Source organism: Scyliorhinus torazame, chromosome 13 (genome assembly GCF_047496885.1).
Source record: "Scyliorhinus torazame isolate Kashiwa2021f chromosome 13, sScyTor2.1, whole genome shotgun sequence".
Classification (NCBI taxonomy): Eukaryota; Metazoa; Chordata; class Chondrichthyes; order Carcharhiniformes; family Scyliorhinidae; genus Scyliorhinus; species Scyliorhinus torazame.
In genome coordinates this window covers 203,416,767-203,436,378 of record NC_092719.1, presented here as the reverse complement: position 1 = coordinate 203,436,378, position 19,612 = coordinate 203,416,767, and the positions used below count along the sequence as shown (strand labels likewise).

Below are 19,612 nucleotides of genomic sequence, written 5' to 3'. Positions count from 1 at the left end.
GAATCTGCACGTTCTCCCCATGTCTGCGTGGGTTTCCTCCGGGTGCTCCGGTTTCCTCCCACAGTCCAAACATGTGCAGGTTAGGTGGACTGGCCACGTTAAATTGCCCTTAGCTAAGGTGGGGTTACTGGTATACGAGGATAGGGAGGTGTGGGCTTAAGTGGGGTGCTCTTTCCAAGAGCTGGTGCAGACTCGATGAGCCGAATGGCCTCCCTTCTGCATTGTAAATTCTATGAGTAAGCCAGCCACCTGAGGCAGCCTCCTGAGGCAAGACCGTGGAGGGCAGGGGTCAGTGATCCAGGCTGACTTTGAGGCCTACACGGCCTGCCTAGCCAAAGCTGCGGCCGTGGGCCACCTTCGACTGCTGGTTACATTTTATTTGTAAACGTTGTAGCCGACAGTGTTGGAGCGATTTAATCTCGCAGCAAAGGAAGTCACGTTAGCAAGAGAACTCTGCCATCGAAAATAAAAGAGAGGTGGGGTGAGAGGAGGCTGCATCCTTTCAGATAAAGAGTACAGCTATTGTCCTAATCCAGCACCAATGATCAGAGGTATTGTAACCCACCCACCCCAATCCAACTCGTGAACCTGTATGTAACTGGTGAGGAGGAAATGGTGTACATAAATAATAATAATATTAGTGTCACAAGTAGGCTTACATTAACACTGCAATGAAGTTACTGTGAAAAGTCCCGAGTCGCCACACTCCGGCGCCTGTTTGGGTACACAGAGGGGGAATTCAGAATGTCCAATTCACCTGACAAGCACGTCTTTCGGGATTTGTGGGAGGAAACCGGAGCACCCGAAGGAAACCCACACAGGCACAGGGAGAACGTGCAGACTCCGCACAGACAGTGACCCAAGTGGGAATCAAACCTGGGACCCTGGCGCTGTGAAGCAACAGTGCTAACCACTGTGCGACCGTGCCGCCCTGACTAAGTGCCCTGAGCAAGTGTCTAGAAGGTGAAGAAGGGGGGGTGTCAGGTCTGGAATGTGGTGTAATTGTGCTCTTGCAAAAAGGAAGGGAATGTTTGGGAACTACATGGCGGTCAAAATATTGCTGAAATTATCAAAGAATTTGTAACTGGAGCCCCACATGGGCTTGTTTGCTTGGAGACCGAGAAGTTGGTGGAGACAAGTCAATGTCTCGTTATCATCATGCATGATCTGAAGAACATGGAACTAGATATGCCAGGTGGACAAAACCTGATCATGCTGCCAATAACCGAGGGGATGACCAGGCAGATGAGAGGGTCGACCATCTTTGACGGACGTAGGGCACCTGTGACGTCTGTCAACAGATAGTTGACCAATCACAGCCTTGAGGAGGTAGCTTCAGATTATCCAGGCAGGCAGGATGCACAGAGCAGGGTAAAATAAATTGTGCTCAAGACAAAGCAGTCTGACCAACCACTTGGAGACCAGAAAGAAAGAACTGGTCACTCGCTCCATTCCGACTCTCGGCAAACCCAAGCGGCCTTGCCCACCTGGATACGCGAGTTAATTCTTATTGAGTGCAAATTTTGGAATGCTGAATAAACGTGCTGTGTGCAAACAATAATTTGGCAGACTTGAGTTGTTGATACTCAGAGAAAGCCTCCAAACCAGAAGTAGGGAGTTAACCCACAGTACAGGACCAAGATGGAGTCCCGGCCCTTGCTGTCAAAACATCTTTTACCTGTAAAATTCTTCCATCTGCTGTTCCAAGGTGGCCCACGGTGAAATTTCCTATTACAGATACAATGATGGACGTTAGCTTAGTATTATCCAGCGCTCCATCAAATCTATCGATGCGACTGAGGGCTTGCGACGTCTTGGTTGGTTTTTCCCAACACTCTCTCATTTTCTGAAAAAGGGAAGAGAAAGCAAAGGTAGATCATTGTAATTGCAGAAATAATCGTGTATCAAGCTGCTGCAGAAGGGATAATAAAACTCATCTGGCAGAATGTGAGCAAAATTGCACCAGAGGTTGGGAAGAGCAACATATCTCGAGTGGCATTGCTTCGTGTCAGAGGTTAGCCTGTGGGGGTTGGTTGTGAATGTCTGAAGCAGTAGTAATAGCAACGTAAGCATTTAGAAACTGTGAGGGATTAAGACTTCAACCTGTATCATTTTCTTAGACAATATACAGAGATATGCTCATTGTCCTCTCTAAAAATTTCAAACCGGACAAAGAGCTAAAATGGCTAAATCTATGTCTGTCCGTGACCCTGAACAAAGGGCGTCACCTGGCAGTATCGAGAAGACTTATGCCTCGTTATCCCTGAAGAGCCACTAATGACCTCCGGAAGGCTGCACAGACCAAACGCAAAGATTGTTGTACAAACGCCACCTGCATTTTAGAACCCAGACTGGCCTACAGGAGTCTGCAAAGGCAAAGGGCCCCGCAACCTTCTCAGTGATTGAGACATTTAGCAATCTCGGGGATCCAGACGAGGGCTCTGGACCAGGTTGGACACCTGACCCCGTCTACATTCTGCTAGAAATAGTGTGCCATCACCCACAAAACTGATTAATCTCTGCATATCTATCTCATTGTGTGAAGTCGACGCCACCAAAAAGTGATGTATCCGTCTTGGTTTTCAGCTCACTGACATCAGTGAAGGAATACCTCATTAGCGTTAATTGCAGATTCTGGAACCTACGCAAAACAATATTTCTTTACTCGATGCAAATATTTCACTTCCCTAACCCTCTTTTACTCTGTGAATGCAAAGGAGGCGATGTTGGAACACTCCTCCCATGGTCTGAATGTGTGTAAATAAAGTAACCCTTCGAGGTCATCCAATCTCAAGTTTGCTGTGGAGTTATTTTGTTTTGTAAATTTAGAGTACCCAATTCAATTTTTCCAATTAAGGGGCAATTTAGCTTGGCCAATCCACCTAGCCATGCTAACACGGGGAGAATGTGCAAACTCCACACGGACAGTGACCCAGAGCCGGGATCGAACCTGGGACCTCGGCGCCATGAGGCAGCAGTGCAAACCACTGCACCACCGTGCTGCCCTCTGCTGTGGAGTTATTAATCGAAAATTGGATCACACAGAGGGGTGATAAGAGGAGAAATTAGTGCTGTCTAAATTAACTCCCTGCCTGTCTGTAACAGAATACATTTTTTTAAAAAAATTTAGAGTACCCAATTCATTTTTTCAAATTAAGGGGCAATTTAGCGTGGCCAATCCACCTACCCTGCACGTCTTTTCGGTTGTGGGGGCAAAACCGACGCAGACACGGGGAGAATGTGCAAACTCCACACAGACAGTGACCCAGAGCCGGAATCGAACCTGGTACCTCGATGCCGTGAGGCAGCAGGGATAACCCACTGCGCCACCGTGCTGCCCTGAAGACATTTATAAGAATGACAGCAACATCTATTTCACAATTCCTCAGAAAATAGTACTCGCCCCTCGTGCATTGCGCTGCGTGTATTTTTCTTAAAATGTGTATCTTGTCTGATATTCTTTCAGGTGGACTTGGTTGGTTTAATAAATTGGATGAACAATCCTGGTACAAACACAGGCATTGTCATTTCCTGGCTTATTATAGAAAATAAAATGGGTTTCGAATAAACAAAAAGAACACCAATGTTGAACACACAGTTAGCAAATACACGGTTATTCAGCATGCATTCAAGTCAGCAAAGGTCACAAAGAGTCTGATAAGAGGTAGAAAGAGGGAGGAGGCAGAGGAGAAGTCGGAACCCCCCATTACAGAGCAGGCTCGACAGGCAAAAACCAGCAAAGTCAAGGCGCTGTGAGGTAGGTAAGGAAGAACCAAGAACATGGCATTGGTGGAGGGGAAGGGCCGGGACAGAGGACGACGGTAAATCATAGCATCACAGTTTGCATTCACCAAGTTTGAAGGCAGGTAGAGCACGGTTACATTTCAACAGGAGTTGGGCAGTTTTTTAGCACATTAAAATGTATTTCTTAAAACCTCTCATATTTATTACGATGTTGCAAACTGTGCTTTAACGTTTTAACTTGCTGGGAGAGCAAGAGGCAAAATAAATATTTCTCAAAGAATATATTGAGTAATTTAATTGGTTGACCCTCTCCATTCTTTTACTACAAGGTTCACAGAATGCGTTACTCATAAGAGTTAGACAGCGGATAAGGAAGCCACTCAGCCCATCATCTCTATGCTATCCCTCTGCCCCGCTTGGATCTAAAGCCCCGGATCTTCCCCAGCTTCAGGTTTTCTATCATTCTTCAGGTATTTTCTCATTCAAACTTCACTGGTACACGGACTGTATGCTCAGCTGTGATTTGTCTACGTTTGTCTACATCAGCTGAAGGAAAGGTGGATGCCGTGTGATCAGCTAAGGGTAGTGGTGTGGGCAGCACGGTGGCACAGTGGTTCGCACTGCTGTCTCACAGCGCTGAGGACCCGGGTTCAATCCCGGCCCCGGGTCACAGTCCGTGTGGAGTTTGCACATTCTCCCCGTGTCTGCATGGTTCTCACCCCGCCAAACCCAAAGATGTGCAGCGTAGCTGGATTGGCCACGCTGAATTGCCCCTTCATTGGAAATAAAATTAATTGAGTACTTTCAATTTTTTTTAAAACGTATCTAAAAAAAGAGAGATAGTTATAGGAGAGCCACAAGGTCTTTAATTCAGCCTCAGTTACTTACCCCCATCCCTGCTACTTCAACAGAAGCAATGTTTACTTTCATCACGAGTCTGCCAGGGTCAACACCATTTTGGTGCATGGTGTTTATATGGATCTGCAAATATATTCCAGAATAGCACTACAAGCACAGGCCATCCATGTGCAAATATACAACAGCAACCTTTATATTTATGTGGCATCTTTAACATCCTAAAACATCCCAAGATGCTTCCCAGGAGAGTTCTGAAGTACAGTTTGACACCCGAGCCACAGAAAGGTTGATGGCTGAGATCTTAGTCAAACGATAGATTTCGAGGAGTGTCTTTAAGGAAGAAAGCAAGGTTGAACATAGAACATACAGTGCAGAAGGAGGCCATTCAGCCCATCGAGTCTGCACAGACCCACTTAAGCCCTCACTTCCACCCTATCCCCGTAACCCAATAACCCCTCCTAACCTTTTTGGTCACTAAGGGCAATTTATCATGGCCAATCCACCTAACCTTCACATCTTTTGACTGTGGGAGGAAACCGGAGCACCCGGAGGAAACCCACGCACACACGGGGAGAACGTGCAGACTCCGCGCAGACAGTGACCCAGCGGGGAATCGAACCTGTGAAGCCACAGTGCTATTCACTTGTGCTACCGTGCTGCCCAAAGGATGAGGTGGTGAGATTTATGGTTCCAGAGCTTGGGATCTAGGGCAGCTGAAGGCATATACACCAATGTTGGAGCAATTGAAATCAGGGATGCTCATGAGACCAGAATCAGACGAGTGCAGGTATCTTGGAGCGGGTGTGGGGCTGGAGGAGATCACAGAGGCGGGGAGGGACAGGATCAGGCAGGGATTTGAAAAAAAAGAATGAGAATTCTTGTCACATTGACAGGGGGCAATGTAGGTCAGTAAGCAGAAGGTCAGTAGGTGAACGGGACCAGATGCAAGTGAGGACACGGTAATTTTAGAAAAGCCTCAAGTTCCTGGAGGGGAAAATTGGAGAAGCCAGCTGGCGGTGTGTTGAAATACTGAAGTCTAGACAAAGGCATGAATGAGGACTTCAGATGTTCTGAGGCATGAGCAACATTGGGCAATATTACAGAAGTGGATGTAGGTGGTCTTAGCAATGGCATGGATATGGCCAACAGTTCATCCCAGAGTCAAATATGCGACTAGTCTGGTTAAGTCTCAGACACTTGTCAGAGAGAGGGCCAGTATCGGTAATTAGGAAATGGAATTTGGAACGGGGACAATTTTTTTGCAGCATTGAGTTTGCAGACCAAAAGGTCTGAGGTTCGCTCCCCAGTCCCTGCTGAGCTAGCCAATCTGCAATTGGCCTCTGCAGCCTAGGTTAGAGAGGGAGTTCCAGATGACAAAGGGACATCTGGACTCGAAACGTCAGCTCTTTTCTCTCCCTACAGATGCTGCCAGACCTGCTGACATTTTCCAGCATTTTCTTTTTGCTTAGAGAGGGAGCCATCAGAAAGCGGGTACGGACGAGAATTTGTTTTTCTAAAATAAAATACAAAGATTGCAGCAAGTATTGAAATTTCTTCAAAAGGGAGTTTCGAGAAAGATCACAGATACCGTACCTAAGTACAGCTGTAAAAAGGCCCATCTTGCTGAAGCACTCATCAGAACAATTTACAAGAATACCAAATTGTAAACGGAACAACAATCGATACCCCATGAGAAGAGAGTGCTGATTTGTTGGCAAGTGGACGGTGAACGTAGTTTACAATTAACCAAAACAGATGACAGCCCTTTCCTGGCTCATTCTCCACAGCAATGCCTTGGCAAACCAGTGTCAGCCTGCCTGGTTTGGATTTAAACAAAGCCTGACAGTTAACTTGTCAGTTATCAGTTAACTGGTGCATTCTCCACACCAACGTCTCTACCAATCGGGGTTCACTTGCCAACCAATCAGCACTCTCTTCTCATGCGGTATAAATTGTTGATTCCTTTACATTTGGGATTCTTGCAAGTTGCCCTGATGAGTGGATGAGGAAAATCTTCGACAATGTGCCTCTTTTTTTAGCAATCACTCAAGAGGACATCACAGATACATGGCATTATTTCAAAGAGAACAGGGGAGTTCTCCCTGGTGCCCTGGCAACTATTTATTCCTGAATGAGCTTCACCAAAACAGATTGTTTGGTTATTATCACATCATTGTTTGTGGGATCTCACTCTGTTGCCACATTTCCTACAAAAGGGATTACACTTGAAAAGTACATCATTGGCTGTAAATTGGCACATCCTGAGGTTAAGGGGTCATATATGCAGCATAGAAGAAGGCTATTCAGCCCATTAGGTCTATGCTGGCTCCCCACAGAGCAATCCAGTCAATTCCACCACCCCGCTTGATGCAAAAAAGCTTATATAAATACAGGACATTCTTTTCCGAAATTACTAATGCCACCACCGTTACATCACAGATTGCGTCCGTGCGGTGTTATTTTAATCCATTCTGTTTTTGAACTTCGCTCTCTGTAAGTTACTGAGTTCATGCTGTCGTGAAACGTTCATCTTTCGGAGCACAAACTTTGTAAACAGCAAAATCAGCGAGATGAAAAATCAAGCTTTCGGAGCGCATTGCCCCTGGATGTGAACAGCTGCCTTAAAGTACAACTATTCCCTTTTAAGTGTACTGGCTTCTTTGCAAAACCTGAGTTACTATACGGGTGCCTCATGCTGACTCATGCTCCATTGCCTTTAGTGAACTATCTGTTGGAGTGTTGAAATATCAGTTCTGTGAGCTCACGCTCCAGTAACCATGAACTATTACTGAACCCAGCATTCTTTAAGATGCCTAGAGTTGGACATCAAACGATATGGTCAATGAACAACACGTTGACATTATCCTCCATCCTCCTGACCATAAAGAATGGATTCCTGCATTATTCCACCCATCCTATTCAGCATGACCCACAAGAGCCAACATTTCCTCAAAGTCCTGAACTAGTCGGCAACACAAACATCGGACAACCCTCGACACAGGTCTCACTATATCGTAGAATAGAAAATGGTTCTCATCTTGCACTTGCCTTTCAGCCCCCCATGATACCAATTTCTTCAATATCTTTTAAAAACCTAAACCCAGATAAATACACCATGCATATATGGAATTAATAAAACAAAACCGTTTCAGTAGTTTACAGAGCCAGTAATGGAAGTTGATTTACTGTTTAGTAAAGTCACTAAGCCCCATTATGTGTGCACTTATCAATAGATGCAGAAATTTACAAGGGACATAGTTTGCATTCGTGATTCAGTGGTAGAATTCTCGCCTGCCAAGCGGGAGGCCCGGGTTCGAGTCCCGGCCAATGCAAGACAACTCTTTATGGGCGGCACGGTAGCACACTGGTTAGCACTGTTGCTTCACAGCACCAGGGACCTGGGCTCGATTCCAATCTTGGGTCACTGTCTGCGTGGAGACTGTACGTTCTCCCCGTGTCTGCGTGGGTTTCCTCCAGGGGCTCCGGTTTCCTCCCACAAGTCCAGAAACACGTGCTGTTAGGCGAACAGGACATTCTGAATTCCCCCTCTGTGTACGCGAACAGGCGCCAGAGTGTGGCGACTAGGGGATGTTTACAGTAACTTCATTGCAATGTCAGTGTAAGCCTACTTGCAACACTAATAAAGATTGCGATTATTCAATCAGCGGGCAAAATGTGGCGATGTAAGGAGAGATTTGGTAACCCATGTACGCAGTTCACTACATTCCGTACCTGTGACCTTAATCACTAAAGCTCATGGGATGTTGGCCTTTATCTATAGAGGACACAAAGTGGAAAAAAACATCAATTCTACTGTACAGAACCTCTAACTGGAATACTGCATCAACTTTGGGTAGCGCACTCAAGCAATGTAAATGCTCAACACGAGTGTACAATGAATTGGAGCTAGATATTGGATTTAGTTGCAACTTTACGATGCAGTGACCCCTCAGTTCAATTATACGATTCATGGTTCTGCAACACACTAAAATCCACTGCTTTGTAATAATTCGGCTGGTTCCTAATTTCCTGTGGCCCACGACTTTTCATTTATCCTTTCGGGAATGCACCTGCTGTCTGGAAGCGCTGAAAGAGCTGGGAGAAGCTTTCTACAACACCAGCTTCTTAACACAGTCAAAAATAAAAACGCCACAATGTATTTTCGAGTCACGAGGAGAGACGTTAGGACAAGTGGCCAAATGCTTTGCCAACACGGCGTGTTTCAAAAAGGATTGAGAGGAGGAGAGGTTTAGAGAGGGAGTTCCAGACCTTGGGGCTGAGGCAGCTGCATATCCAACAGTGGAGTGGTTATAATCGGGGTTGCTCGAGGTTGGAATTGAAGAAGGGCAGATTTTGCAGAAGGTTGTCGGGCTGGCGGAGGTGATAGGGAGTGGCGAGGCCATGGAGAAATCAGAACACAGTGCGGGAAGTTCAATATTTATAACAGGAAATTACTTTGCAGGCAGGAAAAGAAGCTAAGCGCATTTAGAGAAATGCTAGATTAATGCCAGAAGCCTTGGATTTACATCTTCATCATTGAGCTGTTGCAGTAAAGAAGTTCAGTAAAAAAAATCATAATATTCAACTACCCTGACCTTACATCATACTGCATACATTGAGTTCCATGAGAAATGGACAAACACTGCACCGACTCCAGTACAATCTACCCCTGCTGACAAGATCCCAGAATGTCCACCGTGTCATGTGAGAGTACCTTTAAGAAATGGGATTTATCAAACAGCTGCAGTGATGTCAGAGTGTGGGTGGAGCTGGGCTGCCTGCTTTACTTTTGCTTTGGGCTGGCAGCTACAGGGTGTGTTTAGTTTCGTTTTGCAGATTGGGAGCTGCATCCAAAGAAACTAGGTGTAATTCTGATCTCTGTATGAAAAGAATGCCTTCAGATCACTTGCTAATTTAGCAGTGATAACTGCTCTCAGTAGAGAATTTAAACCTGCTGTCTTTCTGTAAAAAGGGTTTTTTGTCTTATGGATGTTGCAAGGAAAGATTAAGGGTTACTTATAGAGTACTGTATTCTTTGGGGGGAGTATTTGCGTTGATAGCTGCTAAGATGTTTACTGTGTGTGTTTAAAAATCTTAATTGAATTCATAGAATAAACATTGTTTTTGTTTAAACATACTTTAGCTCTCTGTTGCACCACACCTGTAAAGTGGGTCCTTGTGCTCCCCATAACCAAAATCTATTCAAAGTTATCCACACTTGGCCAAGTGTGACAAAGTGGATATGCTTCAATTTTCCTGAAGAATCAGGTTATTACTGAATGAAGGTGGACACATGGCATGTTGCACAATTCACACCAATCAGCACATGCAACGCTCTCATTATCTCAATTCACTGAGCTCCATTACGTGTGGGTCACTTAACCTGACAAGCAGATAGGAAGCAAGTTTAATTGTCCTATTCAAACACATAGGGATGGAATTTCCGTTTCTGCGACTAGGAGAATCAGTGGTCTTCTATGACAAGAAAATCGGCGCTGCATCTGCATCGAATCCGCTACCGGTGAAGGGCTAGCATCGAATCCCATGGAAAATTGTGCGCGACACGTCTGGTCCGTAATGGACACTCGCAGGGCTGACAAGCTGCAGCCGCGCATAATCAATACACCCCCCCCCCCCCACTCACACACTGATCGAGGCCGGAAAGATGGCACAGGTTGTGCTGGAGTGCCCATACAGCTGACGGGTCAGCCGGGGCCAGAGGGCACCCAGGGGGGTGCCCCAGGGGGGGTCACCTGTACGACCCAGGGCACCAGGTTTAAAGTGGGTGTCAGCGGCATGCGCAGCTGCATGGCTGCCTTACCGGCTGCGGTAGTGGTGTTGCGTACCTGTCTGCACCGACTCCACAGCCCACCTCCTGGTCACCCCCCACTACTCCCCCCCCCCCCCGGCCTGGCAGAAGCCCCCGGCAAGGGGGGCCATCAGGAACTCGGCCCATCGGAGGCAGAGAATCGGAGGCCTACTAATGATATGCAAACGGTGATTAAAGTACGCGTAACGTGCGTCGCATTCACGCCGTTTGAGGTGACGGAGCATAGCGATTTGGCATCAAACCGGTGCCTGCTGCGATTTCAGCGTCGGGTTATTCTCCACCCGATTGCATGCTCTGATTTCAGCATCAGCTAATGGAGAACCCTGCCCATGGAATCCAAAACATAACTCTCGAATTTCCAAGAATCAGGCATATTTCAATAACAAATACTCCCCCATAGACGCTTTCGTCATAAAACAAAATTGGAAACAGAAGGACATTTACCTGTCTGGCTCAGCATCTTACAGGACGAGGGAGCAGGAGTTTAAGTATCACTAAAAGGAAAGTACAAATTGCAGACCAGCCCTCCTTTGCTTGGATCGAGCACCAGAGGACAGGGATTTAAGGTCAAAGAAGCAATAGTGACATGAGGTAACCCTTTTCATCCCATTGAGTGTTAGAATCTGGAATGTATACTCTGAGAGTGTGGTGTCGACTGTATAAAGATGGTGAAGTCTTGCTAAAACTATACACCTGGAATATTGTGAACAGTTCTGGTCCACTTATCTAAGGAAAGATATCCTGGCATTGGAGGCAGTCCAGAGAAGCTTCATTTGGTTAATCCCAGGCATGGAAGGTTTTCCTTATGAGGCGAGGTTGAGTAGGTTGGGCCTGTACTCATTGGAGTTTAGAAGAATGAGAGGCGATCTTATTGAGACATAAAGGGTTCTCAGGGGTTTGACAGGGGAGATGCTGAGAGGTTGTTTTCCCTTGTGGGAGAGTCTAGGACCATAAGGCATGATCTCAGAGTTAAGGAGTCGTCCATTTAAGACAGAAATGAGGAGGAATTTCTTCTCTCAGAGGGTGGTGAATATGTGGAATTCTTTACCGCAGAGAGCTGTAGAGGCTGGATCATTAAGTATGTTCAGGGTGGAGATAGACAGAATTTTAATCAGTACAGGAATCAAGGGTTGTGGGGTTGAGACGGGAGTTGCCGATTATCATGTCAGATCTCATTTAATGGTGGAACAAATATGGTAGGCCGAATGGCCTACTTCTGCACCTACATCTTAAGGTCTTATGACAGGATCAATTGAGGCTTTGAAAAGGGAAATGGATTGTTAACCGAAAAGGAAAAGCGTGCAGGGCTACTGGGAAAAGACTGGGGAGCAGCATGTGTTGAATTGTTTATTCGGAGGACTACCACAGAGATAATGGACCGAATGGCCTCCTTCTATGCTGTAACCATTTTACAATTCTAGAGAAAACCAGTTGACTGATAACAAAGGCAATGTTCATTTTTTTTTAAATAGCTGGGCAGCACGGTGGAGCAGTGGTTATCACTGCTGCCTCACAGCACCGAGGACCCGGGTTCGATCCTGGCCCCGGGTCACTGTTCGTGTGGAGTTTGCACATTCTCCCCTTGTCTGCGTGGGTTTCGCCCCCACAACTCAAAGATATGCTGGTTAAGTGGATTGGCCACGCTAAATTGCCCCTTGATTGGAAAATGTAAAAAACACAGCTGTACTGTGTGACTGGTTTTAATTGCAGCTCGGGTGGAGGGTGTGAGGGGAAAAAATGAGCGAGCAAAGGAGGAGGAAAATTGAAAGCAGGAGAGATCAAAAGGAAAAAATGGAGAAACAGAAAGAAATATAAGAGAACAAGAGCGAAAAGAGAGTGTTGATATAATCAGAAACAGTCGGAGAAAAATAAATGTCAGTTGCCTGTTGGCTAAAGGAAGCGTATCCTCTGCCAAAAATTCAGGCGAAAGAATTTCCAAAGTATTTGTCCAGATCGCGAGGATTCCAAATATTTACTTCTTCCCATTTGGACACCTAAACTCTCCAGCATTACACTTGAGCGAAAGCAAACAAGCTACAGACAGTGCCTTGCCTCTGACATGGTAACCCTATGAGAGATAGCCCTGCATCGCCGCGACATGGTGTCGGAATTGCTTGTCACAGATCCAGAAGCAAAACACAGGGTCTGCCTCTGAGCTGGGCGATTACGATAACTGGGCTCTCTTCCAAAGGCGTTAGAAGAAATAAGAGAACTACCCTGAGAAAATAAAATGAGGCAATTTTTTCCTTTAAGTTACTTCATTTACTTTTTACAAACAAAAATAACACATGCTCAAGTCACACCCTCAATAAATGCAATAATCTTAAATGATTGGGAGCCAGATAGCTCAGTTGGCTACATAGCTTGGTTCAGAATAATGCCGCCGGCGTGCGTTCAATTGCTGTTTTGGCTAACCTTGGGGCCACGCCTCCTCACCTGGCTCATGCTTGATGTGGAGAGATGCCCCTCGAGCTGGATACCCAATGGTCTCCGTCTAAGGATGAGAGATGCCCATGTACCCTCGTGAGCTGTGACTAATTACCTCCCTACCTTTAATGACTCACAAGAACACATACCCTTTGGTGTAATCACCACACTGACATGTGTCATTGTAATCTGGTCAAACAGCAGGGGCTAAAAAGGGAGTGCCAGCATGAAACAGAGTAGGTAAAGAGATCAGAGACTAATGCCCCCAAAAACCAGAGTGGAAGAAATAAGAGGGAAGAGTAAGATGAGAACAAAAGTGTCAACATGGAGTGCTAGAAAATGGATGAGACAGACAGAGGGACAGCAGAATGCCCAAGTCACATGTCAGCTGTCAGCCTGGGCTCAGTGAGTATCACTCTTGCCTCTGAGTCAGTAGGTAGTGGGTTCACGTCTCACTCCAGAGCCATGTCATCTAGGCTGAGCAATATTGAAAGAGGGCTGAGACATTAAACCAGCCCGCCTTCACAGGTGAGTGTAAAGAATGGAGGGCCTGGGGCAGCACAGTGGCACAGTGGTTAGCATGGCTGCCTACGGCGCTGAGGACCCGGGTTCGAATCCCGGTCCTGGGTCACTGTCCATGTGGAGTTTGCACATTCTCCCCGTGTCTGTGTGGGTTTCGCCCCCGCAACCCAAAAGATGTGCAGGGTAGGTGGATTGGCCACGCTAAATTGCCCCTTAATTGGAAAAAATAAAATGGGTACCCTAAATTTTTTATTTTTTTTTAAACAAAAAAAGAATGGAGGGCCTGAATTTCCCCAGTTCACTGGAAACAGGCTGGCAAGTGGGAGGACTGACAATACGGGTGGGGGGGAAGGCATTCGGAGGCAAGCGTCTTTCCGCCACTGTGGCATATTGCCAATAACGTGAATCTTAGCTGTGCTGCCTCCCAATCACTGGCCATCTGAGCCACAAGTAGCTAATTAAAGGCCACTTGTCACCCCCACTAACATAGTGCCTGCATCAGGACTCACCTCCAGGTGGGGGTGCCAGCACCTCCTGGTGGATTGTGGGGAAGGTTCAGTGCTCTCCTTACTGAGGAGAATGTTCCCCCCAGTCTGTCCCCCCAATGTCCCCCCCCCCTTCGTCCCCGCACCCGCCCCCCGCCCCCCAGGTCCGCCCCCCCCTCCCTCCCCCAGTAACTGTGCCACCAATGCACCACGACAAGGCTCACCTTATCTCGACTTTCCCCAGCCAAATGTACCTATTCTTGAGGGTGCCTCGCTCTTGATGCAGCCTTAGCAATGGCTTCCGCTGGTGGTAGTGCTGCCGAGGAACCATCCTCAATAGCATGGCACCCCGGGCGGTGCCCCTTAATGGGTAGCTGCCAAAGCAATGTCATCCAGGGCCCAAGAACCCACAAGAGCGGAGTCACCTCACACTTTCAGCCTGAGAAGGGGGACCTCAAGGTCCCTGAGAACTCCAGCTCCTCATCTTTCTTTATTTTGTAAATGAATCTTTTGGGGGCAGAAGGTGTGTGAAATGAGGGGTGAGGGAGGATAAATGCTGACTCATTTCATACAATGTTGAATCACTATGACAACGTTGGACGCAGACTGGAATAATACGCACACTAATACGCACCACTTCCACTGATAAGTGCACACATAAGCACACATTTTTGGCCATGCCTTTGAATTCCACTAATTCGATTTATCTTCTTGCAACAAGTTAGAAATTGCTGGGAGTGGCTTTTGGAGAATTTCCCTGACAAAGTGTTGTGGGATTGAACCCTGTGATCCGATGAAGCTGAACGTTGCGGACCAAGTACTGGAAAGCGAGATTAGAATAGATAGATGGGTGTGGGCGCAGCACGGTGGTTAGCACTGCTGCCTCGCGGCGCTGAGGACCCGGGTTCGATCCCGGCCCCGGGTCACTGTCCGTGTGGAGTTTGGACATTCTCCCCGTGTCTGCGTGGATCTCACCCCCACAACCCAAAGATGTGCAGGGTCGGTGGATTGGCCATGCTGAATTGCCCCTTAATTAATTTTTTAAAACATTTTTTTAAAAGATGGGTGATGCTTGCTGGCTGGCGCAGACACAATGGGCCGCAGGGCTCCTTTCTGTCTGTAAAATTCTTATGACTCTGTGAGGAGTTCTCCTCCAGCATTGAAGTGGAACATGGAATGGGTTTTTCATTTCCCGATTACTTCACAATTGGTAGTCCCACTCCCAGGGCTCACCGGGATTGATGGTGGAAATGATCTAAGATTTGATAAGGTGTGATATTGAGATGAGCTCGTCCTAAATTTGACGTTTCTCCTGCTCCGTGAATCGTATTGGAGCCTCTGTCTTCCAAGTTGTTGCTTCTTCACCCAGAACTGCATTCATTCTCCAACATGGCAATCACTCACCTCAACAAAAATCCAGCTTGCATCTCCCCTCATCCATCCAGCTCTCGTCCAAAATCACAAGAAATGTTTTGCCTTTAACAACTGTTTTCTTTCTGGCAAGGAGATTTAGTGCAGTTACCTCATTGGTCTATTGGTCGTGGGTATTTGTTTTAATTCTTTCACGGGGCGTGGCCAGCATTTATTGTCCATCTTTCAATGCACTTGAGGGGGCAGTATTGAGTCAACCGTATTGCTGTGAATCTGGAGTAGGCCAGACCATGTAAGGATGGCAGATTTCCTCCCCGAGGCACTAGTGAACCAGGTGGGGGCTTTTTTCAACAATTGACCACAGTTTCACGATCATCATTTCAATTCCAGGTTTGTATGTGGTCAACACTCTGATTCTCCCACGTAACAATACTTTCTCATTTATAGAATTAATATTTGGATGGCCACTGCACCTCAGAAACAGTTTCACCAGTACATCTAAAATTCACAAGATAATTCCAGATGGAGACAGCCAGCCAGGTAACTGCTCCTTGCAGCATCCAGCTGGATCACTTCATCTCCACAATCTCTCTTGAAGGATATTATTTTGCACAAAGAAGAACCCACAAAAACAGCTCAGAATTATCTTCTACCCGCAGGTAGGTGCAATCCACAGCACCATGACGTCCACCATTGGTGGGGCAAGGAGGCAGGTCCCGACTCCACCCCAGCCAGAGCGGGGATTGAACACCCATGATACCAGCACCAATCTGATCCGCAACGGACGTCCACTCAACTGCCCCACCCCCACAACAAATATTACACTCTTACTGCCCGTCTTTGGCGTGTATTGGAAGGAATACCAGGCGGATACTCCACCTGTTTGGCCACATTATGCACACACCTTCTTTGGTCACCAAGTCCTGGAGTGGGAACAGGGACATTGCCCACTGCAACATGAGACATACTCACTAACTTGCATTTATATAGTGCCTTTGGTATTACAAAATATCACAAGACGCCTCTGCGCAGGAGTATTAAAAACCAAAAGTATGGAGGTAAGTCACCCAAGGAGATATTAGAAATAAAAACAGAAAATGCTGGAAAAACTCAGCAGGTCTGGGAGCATCTGTGCAAGAGAGGAACAGAGTTAACGTGTCGTGTCCGTATGTCTCTTCTTCAGAGCTGAAGAGGAGCCTGAGGAAGTCATATGGACTTGATACGCCAACTCTGTTTCTCTCTCCACAGATGCTGCCAGGCCTGCTGGGTTTTTACCAATATTTTCTACTCTGATTTTCAGCATGTGCAGTATCTTGATTTTAAGAAGCTAGCCAATCAGACTACGAAAAGCATTATTAATGGGGCAGGTTTTAAAACTTTTTTTTCAAGGAGGAAAGTCAGTCAGGGAGGGTGGAGAGGTGTGGGGGAGACTATCCCAGAGCTTTGCGGCCCAGGCAACTGAAGGCATGGCCATCAATGGTGAAGCAATTAAAACTCTGGGTTCACAACAGGCTAAAATTAGAGGACCACAGATATCTCCCAAGGTCATAGGGCTAAAGGAGGTTATAGAGATAGGCCTTGATATATCAATTCTAAATTTGACTTTGTTAATTAATTATTTTGAATCTGTGGCCGCTCCTCCTACAATTAAACTGCAATGTAACTTCCTATATTGTTTCCATAGCTCAAGACCACTACATTCAAACACCTTCTCTCAAGCCAGGGAAAGATTAAGTTTGAGTTAATGGGTAATAACAACTTGCATTTAAATTTACCTTCAATGTAATGAAATATCCCAAGACACTTTACAAGAGCATTATCAATCAGACTTAGGCACCCAGCCACAGGAGGAAATATCAGGATAATAACCGGTCAAAGCCTGGAGAGGTAGGCCTGGATGTTGTCATTCCGCTCGCATTGAGACCCGCTGCTGGTGGGGCCGGTAAATCCAGCATTAGTTTCTCAGCACTGTCTGACAACGTGAGAGAAAGTGAGTGAGGAGGAGAGGTGTTCACAGAGGGAGTGAAAGGCCTCAGCAGCCAAGAGCACAGCTGCCAATGTTGGGAACAATTAAAATTGGATGCCGGAGGGGGGCAGCACGGTGGTGTAGTGGTTGGCATTGTTGCCTCATGGCGCTGAGGTCCCAGATTCGATCCCGGCTCTGGGTCACTGTCCGCGTGGAGTTTGCACATTCTCCCCGTGTTTGCGTGGGTTTTGCCCCCACAACCCAAAGATGTGCAGGGTAGGTAGATTGGCCATGCTAAATTGCCCCTTAATTGGAAAAGATAAAGTGGGTACTCTAAATTTATAATTTCAAAAAATTTTAAAATTGGATGCTAGAATCAGAGGAAACACAGGGTTGTAGGGCTGAAATGAAAAATGAAAATTGCTTATTGTCACAAGGAGGCTTCAATGAAGTTACTGTGAAAAGCCCCTAGTCGCCACATTCCGGCGCCTGTTCGGGGAGGCTGGTACGGGCATTGAACCGTGCTGCTGGCCTGCCTTGGTCTGCTTTAAAAGCCAGCTATTTAGCCCAGTGGGCTAAACCAGCCCCTAACCAGCTGGAGGAGGATGCGGAAACAGGGAGAGGGTGGGGCCCTGCAGGGACAACACGCATTTATCCTCGGAACTGCATGGGGGCTACCTCGTGATTTTAGGCCTTCTCTTCCAATCTCACCAAAGCTACTCCAACACGTGTTGTGCTTTTTAAGAACATCTTCAATGTCTGTAACAGCACAGCTATCTTTTCGAGCCCCACATTACAACACTTACTGCGCTTCAAAATGTATTTCATTGACTGTAAAGGGCAATAAGTGCTGGCCTATAGCCAGCAACACCCACATCCCCTGAAAGAATAGAAAAAAATAGATCCTGCATCCTTTCGGAGAACAAATGTCAAGAAGTCAATGGCAACAGAACACCAGATAATCTGATCAATGCTAGCAAAATACGCACTTCACACTTGACTTGCGTCTGAAGATCATACCCGTTAACCTTTCAGCGTAGCTGTCAAGCAGCGGAATGGAGAGTTTAGGAACTCAAGTTTTTATTCTTCAGGGACAGCAAAAGGGCCTCAAAGCCTCAGGGATTTTGACTTGATTCTACCAGTTGGAAGTCTCAGCTACCACCAAGTACATTGAATAATAGACACCGAACAATTGCAGAAATGCTCCTTGTATCACAATCCCCATTAGGGAATGAGAAGCCAAAATAACCGAGTTTACCAAGTGACCCCCCCAAATGAAGAAATTACCAAGAAGATTTCACTGTTTGCAACTTTTACTTGAACACAAATCCGAACCGAGTAAATTCAACATGCGCTGGTAGTTTTAAATAGCCGCTACAACAAAGCCTCATCTTACACAACCACGAATGCCCACAACATTCCCCAGACCAAGGTGGCGTTACGTAGCCACACAGTTCCACAATATGCTGTTCTTTATTCACACAGTTTCCTGTCCAACAAGAGTTTTCACCTCCAAGTTTAACGGGTGCAATTATAAGCGAGGCACACTTCGGCGAATCCTCCTCTCCCTCATCGGAACAGAGGTACAGGGGTAGCACGGTGGCATAGTGGTTAGCTCTGCTGCCTCACAGCAGCGAGGACCCATGTTTGATCCTGGCCCCGAGTTACTGTCGTGTGGAGTTTGCACATTTTCCCTGAGTCTGCGTGGGTCTCATCCCCACAACCCAAAGATGTGCAGGGAAAGTGGATTGGCCACGCTAAATTGCCCCTCAATTGTATTTTTTTTTAAAACAGGAAAGTAGTCAGTAATTCAGCCCCTCGGGTCTGCTCCATCATTCAATCATATCATAGCTGATCTCTTCCTGGTCTCAAATCCGCCTCCCTATCTGTTCCCCATTTCCCTTTTTACCTGCTTTTTATCAGAAATATATCTATCCCTTTCTTGAAACCATTTAATGGCTCACTTTCCACCGCTCTATGGAGCAGCGAGTTCCACAAATTCACCTCCCTCTGCGAGAAGTAGTTCCTCCTCATCTCAGTTTTAAATCTACCGCCTCTCAACCTGTCTCTGTGTCCTCTCATTCTAGATTGCTCCACAAGGGGGAACATTTGGTCTACGTTTATTTCATCAATCCCTATTAGTATTTTATATTCTTGGATCAGATCCCCTCTCATCCACAAGGTGGACCTTTGACTACTTCGCGCCATGACAGTCCTAACGTTGTAGCTTTCTTAACAACCCTTTCTTTTTTAAAATAAATTTAGAGTACCCAATTCTTTCTTTCCAATTAAGGGCCAAAATAGCATCGCCAATTCAGCTACCCTGCACATCTTTTTGGGTGGTGGGGGTGAGACCCACACAGACACGGGGAGAATGTTCAAACTCCACACAGACAGCGACCCGGGGCT

General features: G+C 46.5%; 1 protein-coding gene and 1 non-coding gene across 2 annotated transcripts in view; one reads left to right on the top strand and one right to left on the bottom strand.

Annotated features, from left to right (window-relative positions):
• mst1rb (macrophage stimulating 1 receptor b) overlaps positions 1-19,612 on the bottom strand; it is a 173,931-nt gene that overhangs the window by 111,771 nt on the left and 42,548 nt on the right. The window contains exon 3 of the mRNA XM_072472923.1: positions 1,679-1,846. Within this exon, the coding sequence (XP_072329024.1) occupies positions 1,679-1,846 (168 nt within the window). The remainder of the gene's footprint in view (positions 1-1,678; positions 1,847-19,612) is intronic.
• On the top strand, positions 7,864-7,934 carry trnag-gcc (transfer RNA glycine (anticodon GCC)). The gene has a single exon. It is a non-coding gene; the product is annotated as a tRNA-Gly (tRNA).